This window comes from Metopolophium dirhodum, chromosome 8 (assembly GCF_019925205.1).
Source record: "Metopolophium dirhodum isolate CAU chromosome 8, ASM1992520v1, whole genome shotgun sequence".
NCBI lineage: Eukaryota > Metazoa > Arthropoda > Insecta > Hemiptera > Aphididae > Metopolophium > Metopolophium dirhodum.
The window spans coordinates 23,390,936-23,410,807 of NC_083567.1; the positions used below are offsets into that span (position 1 = coordinate 23,390,936).

General features: G+C 26.1%; 2 protein-coding genes across 4 annotated transcripts; both read left to right on the forward strand.

The window, feature by feature from the left end:
• Positions 1–31: 31 nt before the first annotated feature.
• On the forward strand, positions 32–2,249 carry LOC132950506 (tRNA-splicing endonuclease subunit Sen34). Of its 2 annotated transcripts, none has more exons than XM_061022005.1 (4): positions 32–637; positions 1,341–1,583; positions 1,657–1,773; positions 1,866–2,249. In XM_061022005.1, exons 1-4 carry the CDS (start codon positions 562–564, stop codon positions 2,066–2,068), a joined length of 639 nt encoding a protein of 212 aa, XP_060877988.1. In that variant the 5' UTR covers positions 32–561; the 3' UTR covers positions 2,069–2,249. The 2 variants fall into 2 exon arrangements, with proteins under 2 accessions (XP_060877988.1, XP_060877987.1); XM_061022004.1 differs by having other exon boundaries at positions 36–637; positions 1,657–1,809.
• A 3,382-nt stretch (positions 2,250–5,631) lies between these two features.
• Positions 5,632–17,454, forward strand: LOC132950727 (DNA-directed RNA polymerase, mitochondrial). 2 transcript variants are annotated; one of them, XR_009665236.1, is made up of 23 exons: positions 5,632–5,988; positions 6,071–6,148; positions 6,652–7,018; positions 7,090–7,222; positions 7,317–7,451; positions 7,582–7,743; positions 7,809–7,973; positions 8,042–8,191; positions 9,262–9,527; positions 9,599–9,764; positions 10,831–10,952; positions 11,021–11,236; positions 11,699–11,819; positions 11,900–12,121; positions 12,175–12,336; positions 14,130–14,243; positions 14,332–14,577; positions 14,645–14,804; positions 14,874–14,980; positions 16,548–16,723; positions 16,878–17,049; positions 17,118–17,201; positions 17,267–17,454. XR_009665236.1 is itself a non-coding variant. In XM_061022273.1 (23 exons), exons 1-23 carry the CDS (start codon positions 5,880–5,882, stop codon positions 17,373–17,375), a joined length of 3,750 nt encoding a protein of 1,249 aa, XP_060878256.1. In that variant the 5' UTR covers positions 5,632–5,879; the 3' UTR covers positions 17,376–17,454. The 2 variants fall into 2 exon arrangements, 1 of the variants encoding a protein (XP_060878256.1); XM_061022273.1 differs by having other exon boundaries at positions 17,110–17,201.
• The last annotated feature ends 2,418 nt before the right edge of the window (positions 17,455–19,872 follow it).

Genomic DNA, 19,872 nt, shown 5'->3' on the forward strand with positions numbered 1-19,872 from the left:
ATTTTTTTTGGCTAAAAATGATAAGTACATACTAGGTTTTTAAATGATAAAATCCCGAAAACTTTGAAGTGAGATTGCAAAGACAAGTCGTGGTGACTAAAACTGTCTAGAAAGGATTAATAATTTACTGAATTTCTAGATTTATAACTTAAAATTCTTATTCTAATTGTTATTTTATATTATTGTTCTATTTCTATTTTCTTTCAAACGTCAATTTCAATTTTTCTATCACGATTCACAGCTATATATATTTAGATAATGGTTTCTATTTGCAGTTTAAATTTTTAAATTTTAATCTTAATCAACTACTATTTAAAATGTAAATGTGTAAAAATAATTAATAGTAGTAGGTTATAGGTTATTACTAATTTTAAATAAGCCAAGTTTTTATGTTTTTGTAAAAACAATATTTATTAATTATACTTTTTTAAATAAAGAGAAGAATTATTATTAGTTAATAATCATTAGGTTTAATTACTTTGATTTATTTATGAATAGTCATTGATTAAATATATTTTATCCATGTGAATAGTTATTAACTTGTATATTCTAAATTTATTTATGGAAAGCAAAACGAGCAATAATGTGATTGATATACACATGATTAATAATAAAGGGTTTATTTGGAATGCAAATGGTAAGCATGTTTAATTTATATATTTAAGAATTTGATATTGTACATTATTTAGTAGATTAAGTAGTGGCATAGTGCAAAAGCAGTTTTAGTGAGTTGGTGAGAGGGAATTTAATTATTTTCTTATTATTATTTGTTATACATATTAATACATCACACAAAAAATAGTTTGTATGTAATCCTAAACACTGACAAGTGGTAATTGACCAGAGTTCCATTTAAATATGTATAATAATAGAGCTTCTGGTGTGAACTTTTTTTTACAAAACTTCTTGACAATAAAATTCCCCTAAACTTTTTTTTCAAAATATTTTCATAGTTCCCACCTGTCAGACAATGAGAATACATTTTCTAATTTTCTATTCTATATATATTTTTCTTATAATTATTTATCATAGTCTCCTTTACCACCTCTTATGCTACTCGCATATGAGGACTCCTGTTTTATTGTTTATGCATTTATTGTTATTTAAAATTTTGAAATTTAAAGAAATTAGCTCGTAACTTAAATTGTTTACTGTTAATATATGTTCCTATTCTTGTTTCATCGAGCTTTGGTGTATAGTTATAAATAAATAATATTAAGTGCAAATTTTAAGGTTTTTTTTTATGCATAAATGCATACTATTTTAAGCTTTTTAAGTACAAAAAATCCTGACCTTAGTTATTATATTTATTTACTCTTAGTAATATATATATTTTATAGATTGGTGCATTTTAAGAACAACTCATCGTGTGTTGGGAAGTTTGATTGGAACTTTACCATCCACTCCACGTCAAGAAGATCAAAATGGCCTACCTTGCCTTTTATTACCTGAAGAAGTTCGATTACTAGTTGAAAATTGTATAGCCCGTACTGTTGCATATCCATCATTTACTGCTTTATGTTCTAAAGAAACAGCCAAAATCAATCCATTTGAAACATCACCTGATGTCATGATACATCTTGGTTAGATTATTCTAAATTTATTGTTTATCTTCTAATTGTCCTCCAGTAATTATAATTACTTATTTTATTATAGATGAAATATGTTCAAACATAATTGAAGTTCCATTACCTGTATTTATAAACGATTTGGAAAGGATCAGGTATAAAGTTTTTAAGGATTTGTGGTCAAAAGGATTTTATCTAACTTGTGGTATGAAGTTTGGAGGCGATTTTTTAGTCTATGAAGGTTAGATAAATTAACTGAAATTCTTTTTAAAATATTTTAATTTTATTTTATTTTAGGTGATCCTTTGGCTTATCATGCTAAATATATAGTTAACTGTAGAGATTTGGACAAGCAAATTATGGTTTCGCGGAGTAGAGTTAGTTCAATTACTAACAAAAAAATGGTGTTAGCCAAAGACGATGGAAACTCTATAATGTATTTAATTTATCATTTAGATGATACATCTCGGAATAATAATAAAATTAATTACTCTTTTTAGTATGTTCATAAATAAAATAATGTGTATCATGTATATGAAATATAATAATTAACATATTCAAGACTATAAATAATGTTTCCATGACAAAATATCCCCGCAAAAATACTGCATGACAAAATCTCCCTCATAAATATTATATTCAAAATTTAACCTTTATTATAAAAGTTGCGATTAGATTAGATGTACCTGTGTATCCACTTTTATATATTTTAATGTGTAGCAAAAAATATGTAAATAGTTATTCCGAAGTACAATTTATACCAAGTGCTATATCCAATATGAATGGATATCTTGGTTGATTTAGTTCACAAAGCCACGCTAACTTGCCTGTGAACTGAGGTAGGTTTGTACACCAAAACAAAATAAAAAATGCTCACTTATGAGTTATGATATATAAGCAAGTTTTAAGAGCTTTAATCTTATACGCATGCCCAATATGAGGCAGTTGTGCTAAAAGTCACTTAAATAAAGTATAAATATTTCAAAACAAAATACTTCGCATAATAACAGATGCACCCTGGTTTATATGCAACAAAGCACTGCATAAAGACTTGAAAATCCCCACAATTGATAAACACATAAACTTTGTAACAAAAAAATTCTTCCATTCACTTATGAACTTGTATGAAGCCACTCGGCTACATTCACTACAACTTAAATGTAAGTCCTCCAAAACCTCACCGACTCGAGAGAGGAACACCTCACGATTACGGAGAGCGGACATCTATCACCAGTCACTGCCTATGAAGGATACAACATGTCTAGATAATTATCTTAATTTAAACCTATTATGTTACTATTTAATTATTATACTGCAATTATGTAAAAAGGAAAAGGGGAAAAAATAGTACATGTCAGTAGGTTTAGATAGCTACCTAGCTAGGAATGCCTTAATAAATATTAAATAAAAAAAAATCCAAAACCAAGATACACTTATATCATAGAACAATGATTATACCCAATGAATAATTTTTATCAATTTTATTGACATAGACAAAAAAAAGAAAATAAGTAAAAAATTCAAATGTCTGGAAATCGCTTAAAACTAGTCGAAATATTTTGAAAATTTCATCAACTATAGAAAATGATAAATTAACATATGGTGTATATTTAAAGTTTCTACTAATCGTTTTTGAATTGCAATAAAATAATAAAAATCGGTCCATGAGAAAATGAGTGAATATCCAATATTATAAAAATTTGAAACTGAAACTCATAAAAATGTAATTTGACTTTCCAGTAGTTATGTTTATTTTGATAAAAGTAGATTAACTTATGAGGAACATTGTATTACATTTTAAAATCGATATAAAAAAAAAATTTTTTTATAAATTTATAACTTAAAATAATTTGCAAATTTTCTTGATTTTTACAAATGATTTTAGATTCTGAACGAAGCGATGAATTATGAACTATTGATATTACAATTATGTGTTTTTTTTTTAATTTTTTAATTTTTTTTTTGTGTCTGTTATCACCTTTTAGGACAGTAAAAACTAAAAGTGCTTGGATTTTCTTCAACAGTAACTTTTCTGATAGGAAAGTGAATCTAGTTGGTACTTTAGAGGAGCAAAAGTAAAAATTTCTCAGTAGTTTTCAAACACGACGTGAAAAACAAAAGAAAAATTAAGGAAAAACGGGAATTTTTACGCAAAATCAGTTTTTGAGAAAATTGATTTTGGTTTTTGGTGCAACCACAGATATATTCTGTGGTGCAACTCTAACAAATGACCGTAGGTACATGCAATTTTGACTGAATGTTTATATTATTATTTTATATATACCTTAACATTTTCCAAATATTTTGACTTATTTTGAGCTGTTTACAGACATTTTCAGTTTCCATTTTTTTAGTTTTTTTTTCTAGGCAAATTTTATACAAGTCTCTTAATATATTGTTACAATGATATTTGCACGTAAATGTGCAAAATATTTTGAGTTAGAAATTCATAAGAAAATTTTTTTTAAATATAAGATTTTGAAATGTAATACTAGATTCCTTATAAGGTTATTTACCTTTATGAAAATAAAAAATATAAGAAAGTCAAATTACATTTTTATGAGCGTTTGAAGTTTAAAGTGTCACAACACTCACTCGATTTTTCATGTTGCGATTTTCTTAATTAGTTGTAATTCAAAAACGAAAAACCGTAGACATTTGAGATTTACTCAAAAATTGTTGATTCGTTTTGAGCCGTTTACGGACAATTCCAAATTTCAACTTTTTTAGTTTATTTTTCTATAAAAATCAATAAAATTCTATTTGTTGGGTAAAAAAGCGTGAACATTTAATATAATGCTCCTGATATATTGTTCTAATAGCAGTTGAAAAATATTAAAAATACATAGGCACAATTTTTTTTTATATGCATTTTAAGTTCAAATTTTGACAAAATTTATCAAATTTATAATTTAATAATTATTTTGTAGTTAAAAATTTATAAAATGTTCAACTTTTATAGCTAAGGATTGAAAATCGAAAACAAGGCTCTTAGGGTCCACGTAAATAAGTTATATATAAATTACTTTATTCACAATAATATCATCAAATATACTTGGTAATATCATAGGCTGACTGACCGTTTTCTCTCAGAATCGTTTTTCTTATACAATGATATTATATCATTGAATTCAAATTTAACACCATCCATCACATCACAGTGACCCACTTGTAACCTACTGTACAGCAGAGCGACATCCACTTACCCACATTTGTTTTTTATTTATACTATAACAAGTTACGGGGAACCTTATTTTACATTTTAAATTTTTTTGCCAGAGCAAACATTTTTTATCGACATTAATTTAAAAAAAAAATAATCGAAAATTTCATATGCATATAAATAGTTCATCGCATAAATCAAAATATTTTGAAAATTGTATAAACATTCAGTGAACAGTGTCACATTCATGTGTCTACAGTAAATTCTATTAGAATTAAAACCAAAAATTAAAATTGATTTTAGGTCAAAATGCCGTTTTTTTAAATTTTCTTTTTGTTTTTTCGGCTTTTTTGAAACTACCGGGAATTTATTTTTCCTTCCGAATGCACTAACTATATTCACTTTTCCACCGTAAAAGATACTAAAGTTGAAAATCGACGCATTGTTTCAACTATTTATCATGCACGGTGCCACAAAAATTAAAAAAAAAAAACTCATTGTAAAATCAATACATCATAATCTAAAATAATAATAGATACGTTTGATGTAAAAAATTAAATTAATTATTTTGAAAACGTCATTGTTTATTGGTATGTTATACATATACTTTTCAAGTTTCTACAATTATTATTATGTAATGACAATAAAATATTTAACTAAAAAATTTTGTTTGGTTATAGACGGTGATTTAATTGAATTTAAGGGGGGCTAAAGTCTTTCTTTACAAAACAAGAAGTAGGGTTTTGAAAAATGTTTAATAAATTTGGGGGCTTAGCCCCTCCCAAGCGCCCCCCCCCCCCCCAATCACCGCCTATGGTTTGAAATGTTTGAATACCCATTTACTTGGAAGTTATTAGTGCAGTTTGATTCATACCATAGAACAAGTTCAACCATAGCCTATAGATATCAGCCTATAGATATCAACCGTGATCTTAACCTCAGTTTGTTATCAGATGAAAACACATGCTGAATCTAATTTTTCAAATAAAACTATTTGTTTGTTTTCAATTTTTACAATTACCATTTTCTACCAATTTCTCGTTGGACTTTTTACAATAATATGAAATCTGATTTTTAATATAATTACTAATTACTCAATTACTTATATGCGTAGGAATGTAATATAATTATATTGTTTTTTTAGAATCATGTATAGGTTATTTAGGTTTCGGTCTCAAATAAAAAATGGATTTTCTCAAATAGTTTTAATTGACAAGCCTCATTTACTGAAAACAGCAAATTTTTCTAATATTCCAGGTAAGATGAATGTTATAAATATGTTATTATAATTATTGTGTTATTATGCTTTATTATTATGCTTTGATTTTCTACTATATAGAAAGTATTCAAACTAAAACTTTGATAAAGACCAAACAATTCAAAAGAAATGTCAAACGATTTTCAGAAGTAGTACAAGGTTAGTATTTATAATAATTTATTTATTGAAATGTCCTAAATAATTTTATCTTAACTTATAATTTGTAATACCTATATGTTGGTTAGAACATAGGAAATTATACTAAAAATAATATTTGCTTAGGTACATACAAAATGTCTTTTAGCCTATGTTTAGTGTTTAATTATTTTTATTTGATTCTAAGTTTCTTTATTGTTACTGTAAATTTAACAATAATAGTAACTTGAATTCACATAAAGTTTTTTTTATTTTCATAAGAACAAATTATTAATCAATTAACATTAATTTCCCGAGTTATTTAAAAGAAAATAATTGATGCATCTTTAGAATATATTTTTTTAAATAATACATTTCATTAACATACCTATGTCATACCTTCTATATTCCTGGAAAATAATTATGAAGCTTATGTTTATTGCTATTCAATTTAAAATTGTTTACTATAATAATTGTTTTTATATGTTTAAATAGTATAATATATTTTAATTTATTTTTGTTTTAAGTTACCAATAGTGTTACCAGTCAATCTAAAGTAAAAGTAAAACATTTAAAACCTAACCAAGTGCAAAAAATGGTTGCTTGTAAAAAACCATTGGCTATGTTTCCTAAAACGGAAAAAACAAATGATTGTTCTGATAAACTTTCCATAACAACTATATCTAATATTAAGAAAAATAGCCTTAAAGAAGCGCTGTTAGATGATATAGATGAAATGAATGAAGATCAAATCAGTTTGCTTAGAGATACTGAATTTTTACAAACAATAACAATGACAGAGAATGACATCGAAAATAAATATACTCCTGGCCATTTAAAAGGAGAACAAGACATTTACAATGGTATTGAATTACCAAAAAGCAAAGACAAATTGTAAGAAACCGTCATTATTATTTTTACTCTATTTATTTTATATAAGTAATGATGATTTTTACATTTTAAAGATCAAAAAGAGAACGTAATCGAAATATTGCTGTAAAAAATAAACTTGAGCTAAAAGAAGCTATTAAGCAACTCAATATTAAAGGCCGTGAAAAAAGTCTCAATCAAACACTTCTGGCATATATAGATTTATGTGTAAATTAATAAATATATATATTATAATAAATATGAAAAGAAAAAATAATAAATATATTATTTCTTATTTTTGTAATTTGTTTAATTGTTTTAGGTGTGTTGTGGATTTCTTAATAGAGGATTGGCAGCTTTAAATCATTATTGCTACAAAAGTGTTTCAAATAAGGTGTCTCTAAAAATAACTGATATTCGGATTTTTACATGTTTAATGCATGGCTTTGCAAGCAAGGTAAATATTATGGTATACATTCATAAATGTACATTAACATAAATACATACTATGATAATATATGCTTCAGGTTATTAATAAAATAATAAACTGTTTTAATCAAAAAATTATTTCCAAATAATATTTTCAGGGAAACTATGAAAAATTAAAGGAAATTTGGTCATTATTAGAATTATCACAAACAAAACCAAATATTCAAGCATATGCAGCTGCGTTTGAATGTTTGGTTAATAAAAAAGAACCATGCTCATCTGATATATTACGAGGATTATATAATATATTTTTATCTGATGTAAGGCATCACAAATGTATACATTTAAAGATATATTTTTATGAATTAATTTTTTTCTGTTTTAGGGGTTTACGTTTAATAATTTATTTGAAAATTGTATTTATATCGGAAATCAACGAGAACAAGTATTAAAAGCTGTACAATTATTAGATCCTTCATTTGAACCACATCTCAGTATTGAAAATATTTACTATTCTTGCCCTCTTTTAGATCATTTAAATTCACAAAAAGTAAAAATATAACAACTGAATTTTTGTTTGAAGTCATGTTTGTATAATATGTACGATTTGATCTTTAGTCAACGTTTAAATGCCCTGGTGAAGGTCTTTTTGACGAAAAGAATATTCTTGAATTTGCTCGGAAACAACTAGAATCAGAAATGTCTACTATTGTAAAAGTACAGTCAGTTGACAATAATTCCACACCATCTCAAAAAGTTATAGATTATGTAAGGATTTAAATACATTATCTATATATGTTCTGTTTGTCTGTTTATTCTTAAACATTTAAACATTTGTAAATTTTCTTGTTAATTATTTTTCAACGCAAAACAACGTAATTGGGGTTTTCCTGAATTTAATATAAATTAATAAATAAAATCAAAATGCAATCATTTGATAAATAATAATTTAAGATATTCAAGAAATTTAAAAAAAGGTATATATCTATTTAATCACATACTGTTTATTTTGTATTCTTTTTTTAACTTGTTTATTTTACTGTTTTCATCGTACCTCAAATATACTAGGTTATTGCAATAGTACCTCCACAATATAATTTTATCATGTTAAGGAATTAAAATGGCAGTATAAGGGGCAACCTATATTCAAGCCATTGACCGTACTGTTACACTGTCATTTTATTTTATTTGATAACAGTACATATGCAATAACCTTGTATATTTAAGCCATGGTGAAAACAGTGGTACAGTTAAGATTTAGTACTCTGCTTAATTTTTGAAATCATATCAAATTCAATTTTATGAAATTCTATATTTCGTTTTACATTATTACAGGATATGTAAAGCATTTTAAGGGTTACCGTGTTCTGTACCAAATAAATTGTTCACATTTTTAAACATGGTGTATTACAACATAAAAAAATACTTAGGATATTTTAATTAAGTACTTTTTTTTTTGTAAAACTATTCTCTTTACCAATTACCATATTATATGCAATTTTATTCTACTCTAATACTCAAAATACGAAAATATGATTTCTGCCGATATTTTTTCCTTCAAAATACCTGGAATTAAAATAAAAACTTAAAATAGTAGTGTATAGTATCAGTAGATAAGTTCTAAAATCAAATATTTGTTTTGATGATTTTATTTTGTTGTTTGTGTGAATCAGGGATTCATAATTTATTTTTTACCACCTTGTAAAATTTGAATTAAATTATATTTTATAAGAGATTGAATTATTCTAAATAATTTGTTATTGCCAACAGCTTGCACCCTTTTCAAATTGTAAACACCTATGTATTCAATGTGTATTTGTAATAAAATATGTTTATAGAGAAATAAATTAGAAGATTTACAAGAAAAATGGAAAGAAACTATAAGGAATGCTATTGCGCGTGAATTAGAAAGTATACGTGCTCAGCATAACTGTTTAAAATCTTATCGGAATGTAAATATATATCCTTATTTAAGAGTTTTAAACACAGAACAATATGTTGATATAATTATACAAGAAGTTCGGAAGCTAGCTGAAGGGTCTGAAACATTTAGCCCGACAGTAAATTTACTATATCGAAATTTGGCTAATCAAGTTCGATTAAGGTACTATATTATTATAAAGTATAATAAAGTAAAAAATTATACCATAATCATGTTCTATTCACAATTTATAGGTACCAAATTAAATACAAAAAGAATACAAAAATTTTAGAAAAGATGAAAGCAGTTTATACCGATTATTGTTCATGGTATATAAATAGTGAAAATTATGATAGTCAAAATACGAGACAACAATGGCAACAATTAGTACACAAATACAAAGGAATAGGAGCAGATATTGTAAGTTTTGCTTATTTTGGATTTTTGTATATTAACAAGATAAATTATTGTCTATATTAAAAAATATAGACAATTATGTTTTAATGTCTAACAGTAAACTCACTTGTTTTATTTTTAATTAAATTATGAGGTATGATAATAGACATATTCAGAAATATTTAACATTAACTATACTCCGGCCACTGAGAGAGTGCTACTCATTGGCGCATCCAAATGACCGAGCTCCCCGTTCTCGTACCTAAAATTTCTCCCACTCTACCATATAGTTGTTGCGGCGGCCAGCGTACGGGCAGATTTAGTGGTGGGAATGCGCGAGATCAAACAATTTTTGGTCGCCGCCGGGTAGCGCTCTGTCAGTGGCCGGAGTATAGTAAGTTAACCTTATAAAATATTTTTGATTCCACTCAAATGCAAACAAAATATGTGGTACTGCACCTACTACAAGAAGTTAGTGCTTAACGGGAAAAATTAGGTCTTGGCAAGTCTTCTAGATTTTGATGGGGATTCCTCTCTCTCGGCAAGCAGGGTAAATAGGTAGTAGATTTTTAGGTTCTTAAAATTTTAAAATATAATTTAATTTCCTCTAATAAATACCTTAATACTCCATTAAAATAGATAAAATATGTTTTCTTTACATATTGAGTCATTAAACTATGTGAAAATAATTATAAATAACAAAAATAAAATTGTGTTTTTGAGTCAAACCGATGGGATATGATATTTTACATTTTTGTAACATATAAATATACATATAGCATTATAATTTATAGCACACCAATTAAAAATAATTAACAATTTCATTGGCAATTTATCATTTTTCCTGATTATTGTGTATTTTCAGTTAATAGTTGAAAAACAAACTATATACTAAGGATAACGTGGCCGGTGGTCATAAAAATTTAGAAATCATTGTAAAATCAAAACATGATTTGCTCCACTCTAAATCTAAAAATAAATAAATTAACACGAACATTTAGGACAAATAGTATAAACCATTAATTCTAATTCATTTTTAATACTAGTAAAGGTAGTAAAGGTTATAACATTTGATTACTGTTGTTACTAGGAACAAGATGACAAACAATGGCCTTCTACTGTATTAAACAGCGTTGGGAAATTTTTGTACAATATTATTATTAAAGATATAAAAATTGATGTTAATATCATGAAAGACAATATAGAAGAGGAGTAAATTAAATTTCATTATTGAAATTTTCATCTTTAATTGCCTTAAATTAATTAATTTTAATTTCTAGGCATTTATTACCAGCATTTTATACAGTTTTCCGTGGACAATGTCAGCATGTGAAACAAGAAATCAAACCACATCCTATATTGTCAAAACTTTATCAGTTATCTGAACCTAATGATTTAATATTTGATGTTACTATGATCCCTATGTTGAGTCCACCAGTTCCTTGGACTTCAATCAATTCTGGAGGGTATATTGCTGCTAAAGCAGATCTAATTAGGTAAACTAGTTTATTACAAAGTAGAAATACAAATCTGATTTATTTTGTGGTAAATTAATTATCAATACACATAAATATAATATAAAATTATTTAACTTAATATAATATAATAACAATAGAAATATTTTACATTTAGTTATAGTACTATACCTATGTCCATATCATGTAAATTAAGAAATTAAACCAGATTGGTTCATAATTAAAAAAAAAGTTTAGGGGTTTTTTTTTTTAAAACAACTTGTTACGGTTTTAATAATATTAAGTTTTGCTTGTAATTTATACAAGGTGCTTCATAGAATAAATGTATAGTGTACCTAGGACCTAGCAAAGTAGTAATTAGTAGGCATTTAAATTACAAATAACTGTAAATTATTTGAGACCCACAAATCAAGGAACTTTTACAGTTTAGAATCATAATTTGTATGAATAAATGTGTAATACAGTATTTAAATTATTGTTTAGGTTACCACAACAAGCTATTTTACAATGGCATAGACTTGAGCAAACACCAAAACAGGAACTTTATCCAGCCTTAGATGCACTGAATCAGTTGGCCTCTATACCCTGGACTATTAATAAACCTGTAATATCTTTATAAATAGATAATAATTATGTAACACAACTACACAATATATAATACTAATTTTTTAATAATTTTATTAGGTTTTGGATGTAGTTCTTCAAGTATTTCGTTCAGGTGGTTCTTCAAAATTAGATATTCCAAAGCCTATATCTGCCTTCCCATCTCCACAACCAATATTACAGAGTATGAGTAAAGATGAACGTTCTAGGTTATATAAAGAACGTGCCATATTAAAAAGACAGAAAGCTGAAATGTTTAGTTTGTGGTGTGATGCTTTATATCGGCTGTCATTAGCAAATCACGTAAATATTTATAGTTAATTTTTTTAATTTAATAATTAAGAAAACAATTTCAGTTTTGCGGTAAAACATTTTGGTTGCCTCATAATATGGATTTTCGAGGTCGAGTATATCCATGTCCTCCTCACTTAAACCATCTAGGCTCAGATATGGCCAGATCACTGTTGTGTTTTGCTAAAGGAGAACCACTTGGGTCTAATGGTCTAAACTGGTTGAAAGTAAGTTTGAAAATGCATTAATTAACAGTGTTTGGAAGAAAAAGATTTCTGGAATGAATTCCTTTTTATAAAAAAGAACAAAGAACGAAATAGTCCATTTTGATTTATACAGATTTGTAAATAATTGAAATTTAAACATATATTTTTCTTAATACATACAATATGTATTATTGTATTGCCAATAATCCAGTATCGACTTCAATCCGTTAAAATGTATAGTCACTATATTAAATATTAATATTTCTTATATTATTTAGAAATTGTGGTTGTATCGACAGAAAATAGTATGAACATCGGACAGTAAAATCATTTATGATGTTGGGAGCAGAGCCAGTTTAATTTAATAAGTAGTCTTGGGCTATCCCAGTTTTGGGGGGGCCTTAATTTTACAAAAAAAAAAAAATGTAAACATACCTATTTTATTATTGATATTTATTTAGTATAATATATAATAGTTGAACAAGAAAACATTGTTTACTTAGAGAGCAAGTTTACAATGTTTACGTTACATGATTAATTATTAAACAACAAAATTTATTAAAGTGTTAAAACATAAAAATAAAAGGTAATAATTTTGAGTTATCATCAGGACTCGTAAGTTCATGCCCTAAAAAATGCTTAAATAAGCGTGCATTTATTATATGTACTAAATATCTAAAAGTATGCACTTAAAAAAATCATTTTTGATAGAATCAATTAGAATCTAATTGTGACGTGTACCCAAAACACTGATAAACTGAATTACCTCTATATAGCTATTTAACTTGAATCATTTTATGTTACGACCGAATTCCCAACAATTTTATATAATATCATAATGAAAAATTATAAACGATCGCGTTTTTTTTTTTGTGCAAATGTTAATTCTTCCATAGTTTTTCCATAAAAAAATTTATATTGATATAATAATATGAATAGGAATATCAAAATCATGTATATGCCTGATGAAATAGAAATATGCATAAATATGCAAAAATAATACTTCACATATTTAACCGTGGTACCTTGAAATGGATTTATGTCATATAGCATTAAATACAACTAAGCAAGATTTATATGCAAATGCATGAACTTACAAGTCCTGGTTATCATCGAGATTGTTATTGTAAAACATAATACAATTATTTAATAAATGGATGTCAGTTTTAAAATTAACCAAAAATTTAAATTGAAAAAAAACAGATCATAAGCATTTAATCTTCTGTCTATTTTGTAATTTAATCTATGTATACTAAAAAAGAAGTATAAACTTCAAACTTTTTTCTTACACTTAAAATAGTTTCATTTTCACGTTGTATTTGTTTTCTTTTACCGAAGTCTATAATTTTTCATAATTTTTGTACTTGCATTCTTTATAATCTCTCTTACAAACTATAAATATAAACTTTTAAGTAAGTAAAATTCTATATTGTGTAAGTATTGTGTATAACTTAAAAAGATGACTATCGCATTATTTTTTTTTTTTTATTAAAAATTGTCTAGGCTCTAGATTATATCCCTCTTAGATCCATCCCCCTTATTCCGGCTCTGCTTGGAAGTACCATTTGTGAATAGTTCAACTTTAACTGATAATACTATATGCTAATATTATGGAAAACATACTGTAAAAGCACCTTAAAGAATTTGCATAAATAATTTTTACCTATTTTTTTGTTATATTTGAACCGGAAAAGGAACTTGTTCATTTTATAAAGGAATGAACAGCAAAGAAATAGAACCAATTCTATAAGAATCATGCCAAACACTGTTAATTTATAACTTAGGTTCAATGAAGATTTACTATATTTTTTTAGATACATTGTGTTAATTTAACTGGACTGAAAAAAAGAAATTCTGTTAAAGAAAGACTTCAATATGCAGAAGAAATACTTCCAGATATATTAAATTCTGCCCATAATCCTTTAGAAGTATGTAATATGGAAATAATTTTTTTGTTAAAAAATTAAAAATTGTTTGCTTTATTATTATTTTTATTACTTTTATTGATTTATTTAGGGAAATATGTGGTGGGCCGAATCTGAGAATCCTTGGCAAACTTTAGCGTGCTGTATTGAGATATCTCATGCTCTACAATTAAAAAATCCAGAAAACTTTATTTCTCATTTCCCTGTTCATCAAGATGGATCATGTAACGGTTTGCAACATTATGCTGCATTAGGTAAAGATTTTGCAGGAGCAGTGAGTGTCAACTTAACTCCTTCTGATATACCACAAGATGTGTATAGTTGTGTTGCAGCTATGGTAAAAACATTGACATTGAATATAAAATAAATAATAAATTTGTAAATATATTATTTTATTTCATTAGGTTGAAAGAGAACGTTCAAAAGACGCTGCAAATGATGTTGTAATAGCAAAATATTTAGATGGATTTGTTAGACGTAAAGTAATTAAACAGACTGTAATGACAACAGTTTATGGGGTTACTAGATTTGGTGCTCGTTTACAAATTGCTAAACAATTGAAAGGTATTTTCTCAAATATATATTATTTGTTTAATGCTATAAGATATTACATTTTTTAATATTTTTTGTAAGATATTGAATCATTTCCTAAAGATAAAGTTTGGTCGGCTTCTACTTATTTAGTGGCAAAAACATTTGAAAGCTTAAGAGAAATGTTCACTTCTACAAAAGAGATACAAGTAAACTTGAATTATTATAAATACTTATGATTTTAATTTAGTGTTTGCACAGAAAATTCCAGCCCATAAGAACCCTAGCTGCTTTTCTGTGTCCAACCCACTCAGTTCTTTTTAAAACCAATAATAAAGCCGTGCTACTTAAAAAAAATCCATACTTATAATTAATATAAGGAATTATTTTCATTAAAAAAGGTAAATATCATGAACTAAGATAGTATGAACTGGCGACAATGTTATTATTTGCGGTCAAGTAATTAAACGTTATTTCTGTAGTGGAAGAAATTTAGCAACTGAAACACTCTCTATTTGAAAGCATTAACCCACACAAGTGCCCAGCGAACGCGGAACAGAGTTGAATAGTTTTATTTTACTTGATAGCTCATAAAAATAACACTAAGGTTGCAAAATTCCCCACTACAGAAACTACATTTCAAAACCTGACCTTATCACTACCACTGGTGTCATGTCGCCACCAGTCCATATTATCTTAGGACTCAGTTCATGGTTAGATGTCTCATCAACACATCTGATCTGATAGACATTTGATTTACAAATGTCTATAAATTGTTTTTGGCATCAAATTATTTTGAAAATTATACCATGTATAAAAAATGCTATTATCAAATAGATTTAATAAAAATGTTAAGTATCTATGGTTAGTGTTTTTGAATTATGTTAAAATAACAAATTCAATTTTATTTTAAGCTCATTTTGCGTAAAAATTCCAATTTTTCCTTAACTTTGTTTTGTTTTTCTCAATTATTAAGAAAATTACTGGCATTTTTTTACCTTTTACCCCTTAAAGTAGTGATTAATAACTAGTATGTCGTTTACTAATATGCTGTGTTTATCGTAATGTGTCATAAAAAAAATTATTTATATTCTATGGTCAATAGTTATTATGGGGTGCGTTTGAATATGAATAGTTAGAGTAGAGTACATTTAGTTGGAGTAGAGTTGATTTTGTTATCTTCGTAGATAAGCATTATTATCAGTGGTATTAAAACAACCTACCTATATTTTCGGGATCAAAGAGTTAACCCGGAGTATAACAACTCGGCGTTACCGAACGGTAGTACGGAGTTAACTCTGCGTTCCCAAAGGAAGTTGAGTAACTATTTTTTTATAGAGTTAACTAGAGTTGAGTTTTCGAACGCACCCATGGTATGACATGATGGAAAAATCCCAAAGATAACAAAAACAATTATGAAAACTGTCAATTACTTACATATAGGTTTAATGTTTATAATTATTACTTTTTCAAAAATCCATTAACTGTTTTAAATGTGTGGCCATTTTTATGGATCTAAATTATTAGGGTGTCGTCCTAAAAAAAAGGCTAGGCACTGCCCTAAAGTATCAACTAGGTACAATAAAATTTATTTTCAGTCCTTCACACCCAAAAAAAATGGGTACACATTTTTAAAATCAATACATTTATCGGGAGCACTCAGAACCTAAAATGATCTAAATATGTTCGGTTATTATTTATATGTCAAGTATTTATGATTTAAATTTACAACGAATATCTAATTTTTTTAATTTAAACTGGTTTACATTATTTTAGGATTGGTTTACAGAATGTGCCCGTGTAATATCACAATCATGTGGTCAAAGTGTTGAATGGATAACACCATTAGGATTACCAGTAGTCCAACCATACAATCGTAGAAATAAATGCCACGATTACACCAAGAAATCTAGTGTTAAAATGGGAGAACATTTTATATTGGATATGTATGAGTTAGTATCTTTGATTAAATAATCTTAACAGTTATTGTATAGATTACAAATTTTACCAACACTTATGTTTTATTAAAAATTAATTTTACTCATCTATGAACTAAGGTTTTACTATTTAAAAAATGTATATTTAAAAGTTATGTATAATTTGTAGTCGGCCAAATGTGATGAAACAAAAGAATGCCTTTCCCCCAAACTTTATCCACTCGTTAGATTCTAGTCATATGATGTTAACATCTCTTCACTGTGAACGAGCAGGGATCACATATGTATCAGTGCATGACTGTTTCTGGACACATCCTAATTCTGTTGAGATTATGGGAAAAGTAAATATACAAACATATACTTTTAATGAAAATTTTATTTATGTATAATAATATTTTTAGATTTGTAGGGAACAATTTGTAGCTCTACATAATGAACCAATTCTAGAAAATTTATCTAATTTTATGATTAATAAATATGAACTTCCTAATTAGTAAGTATAATAAAAAGTTAGAATAAAATTGAATTAATATTATTTATTACATTATTTGTTTCCAGCGATATTACGAATGATACTCAAGATATGTTAAATGTTTTTCAACAGTTACCTAAAAAAGGAGATTTTAAACTTAATAATGTTCTAGACTCTGTATATTTTTTTAGTTAAAACGTTTTAGTTTTATGTGATGTGTTTCTATTTGTTTTGTTTTCTAGTCTTTAAAATATATTTATATTTTTTCAAAAGATATGAGTTTATTATTTTTTATAGTACCTTGGTATTTATTTGTTTTCTCTTGTAGCGATTTTCTTATTTTATTGTAATTCAAAATTAAATAACTATATATACATGAAAATTTAACTGAATGTTTATATTTTCATTTTTATACACTATAAAATTATGAAAATATTTTGACTCTTTATGCTGTTTACAGATATTTTCAGTTTTAAATTTTTTTTTTCTACAATTATCAATACAATTTTATTCTTTTGGTAAAAAAGCTTGAAAATTGAATACAAGAATTCTATTACATTGTTAAGTTGAAAAATATTATAAATACAGTCACAATTTTTTTTAAATAACTTTTTTTAAAGTTCAAATTTTGACAAAATTGATCAAATTTAAAATTTAATAATTATTTTGTAGTTAAAAATGTTTAAAATGTTGAACTTTTATAGCTAAAGATTGAACATTTAAAATAAAGCTCTACGTAAATAGGTTATATATAAATAACTGTATTCACAATAATATCATCAAATATATTATATTATACTTATAGTAATATCATAGACTGACTGACCGTCTTCGTTCAGAATCATTCTTATACAATGATATTATATCATTGAATTTAAATTTAACACAATCCATTACAGTGACCCACATGTAACCTACTGGCTACTGTACAGCAGAGCGACATCCACTTACCTACCTTTTTATATTTATTATTTATATATTATAATAATATATTAATATAATATAATCAGTTCATATTATAATATTGTTGTTAAGCTATAAAGTTAAAAAAAAATATTATTTAAAATCAAAAACGATATTATTTCATATATTCATTGTACAAACCTACTATGAAGAAACCAATTTGGTAGTACCTATACTAGTATGGATTAGTCATCATAAGTAATTAGTCATTACTCATTAGGATAAAAATAAATAAAATGTTCATCAAAATGTTAACGGTAAAAAAAAGTTTTTTTTTGGGGGGGGGAGATTAGGGGGATAGATCACCCCCCCAAAAACTTTTTTTTTACCGTTAACATTTTGATCAAAGTATTGATAATAACCATTCATGTTTGCTAAAAACTTATATCACCCCCAAACCAAATTCCTAATTACGCCACTGATACATGTCATTATCAGATTAAACCATTTTCGAAAAACTAGTATTGCAAATGGTGGCCAAAGGTAATCGGATTAACCACAGATATTTAGGTTGGCGCGTTGTAAATAGGTATTCAATACGCATCACAAATGACAGATTATAATTATTTATTTACAGACTTACAGTCCCTACACATTTTTATTTATTTTTATCCTAATGAGTAATGACTAATTACTTATGATGACTAATCCATACTAGTATAGGTACTACCAAATTGGTTTCTTCATAGTAGGTTTGTACAATGAATATATGAAATAATATCGTTTTTGATTTTAAATAATATTTTTTTTTAACATTATAGCTTAACAACAATATTATAATATGAACTGATTATATTATATTAATATATTATTATAATATATAAATAATAAATATAAAAAGGTAGGTAAGTGGATGTCGCTCTGCTGTACAGTAGCCAGTAGGTTACATGTGGGTCACTGTAATGGATTGTGTTAAATTTAAATTCAATGATATAATATCATTGTATAAGAATGATTCTGAACGAAGACGGTCAGTCAGTCTATGATATTACTATAAGTATAATATAATATATTTGATGATATTATTGTGAATACAGTTATTTATATATAACCTATTTACGTAGAGCTTTATTTTAAATGTTCAATCTTTAGCTATAAAAGTTCAACATTTTAAACATTTTTAACTACAAAATAATTATTAAATTTTAAATTTGATCAATTTTGTCAAAATTTGAACTTTAAAAAAAGTTTGACTGTATTTATAATATTTTTCAACTTAACAATGTAATAGAATTCTTGTATTCAATTTTCAAGCTTGGGGGTGATATAAGTTTTTAGCAAATATGAATGGTCATTACTCATTATAAATACTTTGATCAAAATGTTAACGGTAAAAAAAAAGTTTTTGGGGGGGTGATCTATCCCCCTAATCCCCCCACTAATTACGCACCCGACATGTATACATTTTAAATTTTGTATTGTATCTGTTAACTTCCAATCTTGGTGAGCTAACAGATAATGGTTTTCTACTAAAAAATCCGGAGAAAAAAAGTCCGGTAAAAATGTTTATGTATACACCAAATTGACGTGTAAAAATATTTATTTTAAATTCTAATTAAAAATATTACATATAAGTTGTGACATAAAAGTCGGGTAAAAATGTATATTTATATTAGGTACACACCAAATACATAGTAAAAATACAATACAAATTAAAAAAAATTACATAATTTATGACATTACACACCAAATATTACTTTACTATTATTATAAAAAATATATCTTTAGC

Excerpts from the sequence above, each read along its gene's own strand:
- LOC132950506 (XM_061022004.1), top strand. The coding sequence starts at position 562 with ATGGAAAGCAAAACGAGCAATAATGTGATTGATATACACATGATTAAT. Across the intron at positions 638-1,340 it reads GTTTATTTGGAATGCAAATG|ATTGGTGCATTTTAAGAACA; the intron begins GTAAGCATGTTT and ends TATATTTTATAG. Across the intron at positions 1,810-1,865 it reads CGATTTTTTAGTCTATGAAG|GTGATCCTTTGGCTTATCAT; the intron begins GTTAGATAAATT and ends ATTTTATTTTAG.
- LOC132950727 (XM_061022273.1), top strand. The coding sequence starts at position 5,880 with ATGTATAGGTTATTTAGGTTTCGGTCTCAAATAAAAAATGGATTTTCT. Across the intron at positions 7,744-7,808 it reads ATAATATATTTTTATCTGAT|GGGTTTACGTTTAATAATTT; the intron begins GTAAGGCATCAC and ends TTTCTGTTTTAG. Across the intron at positions 17,202-17,266 it reads AAATATGAACTTCCTAATTA|CGATATTACGAATGATACTC; the intron begins GTAAGTATAATA and ends ATTTGTTTCCAG.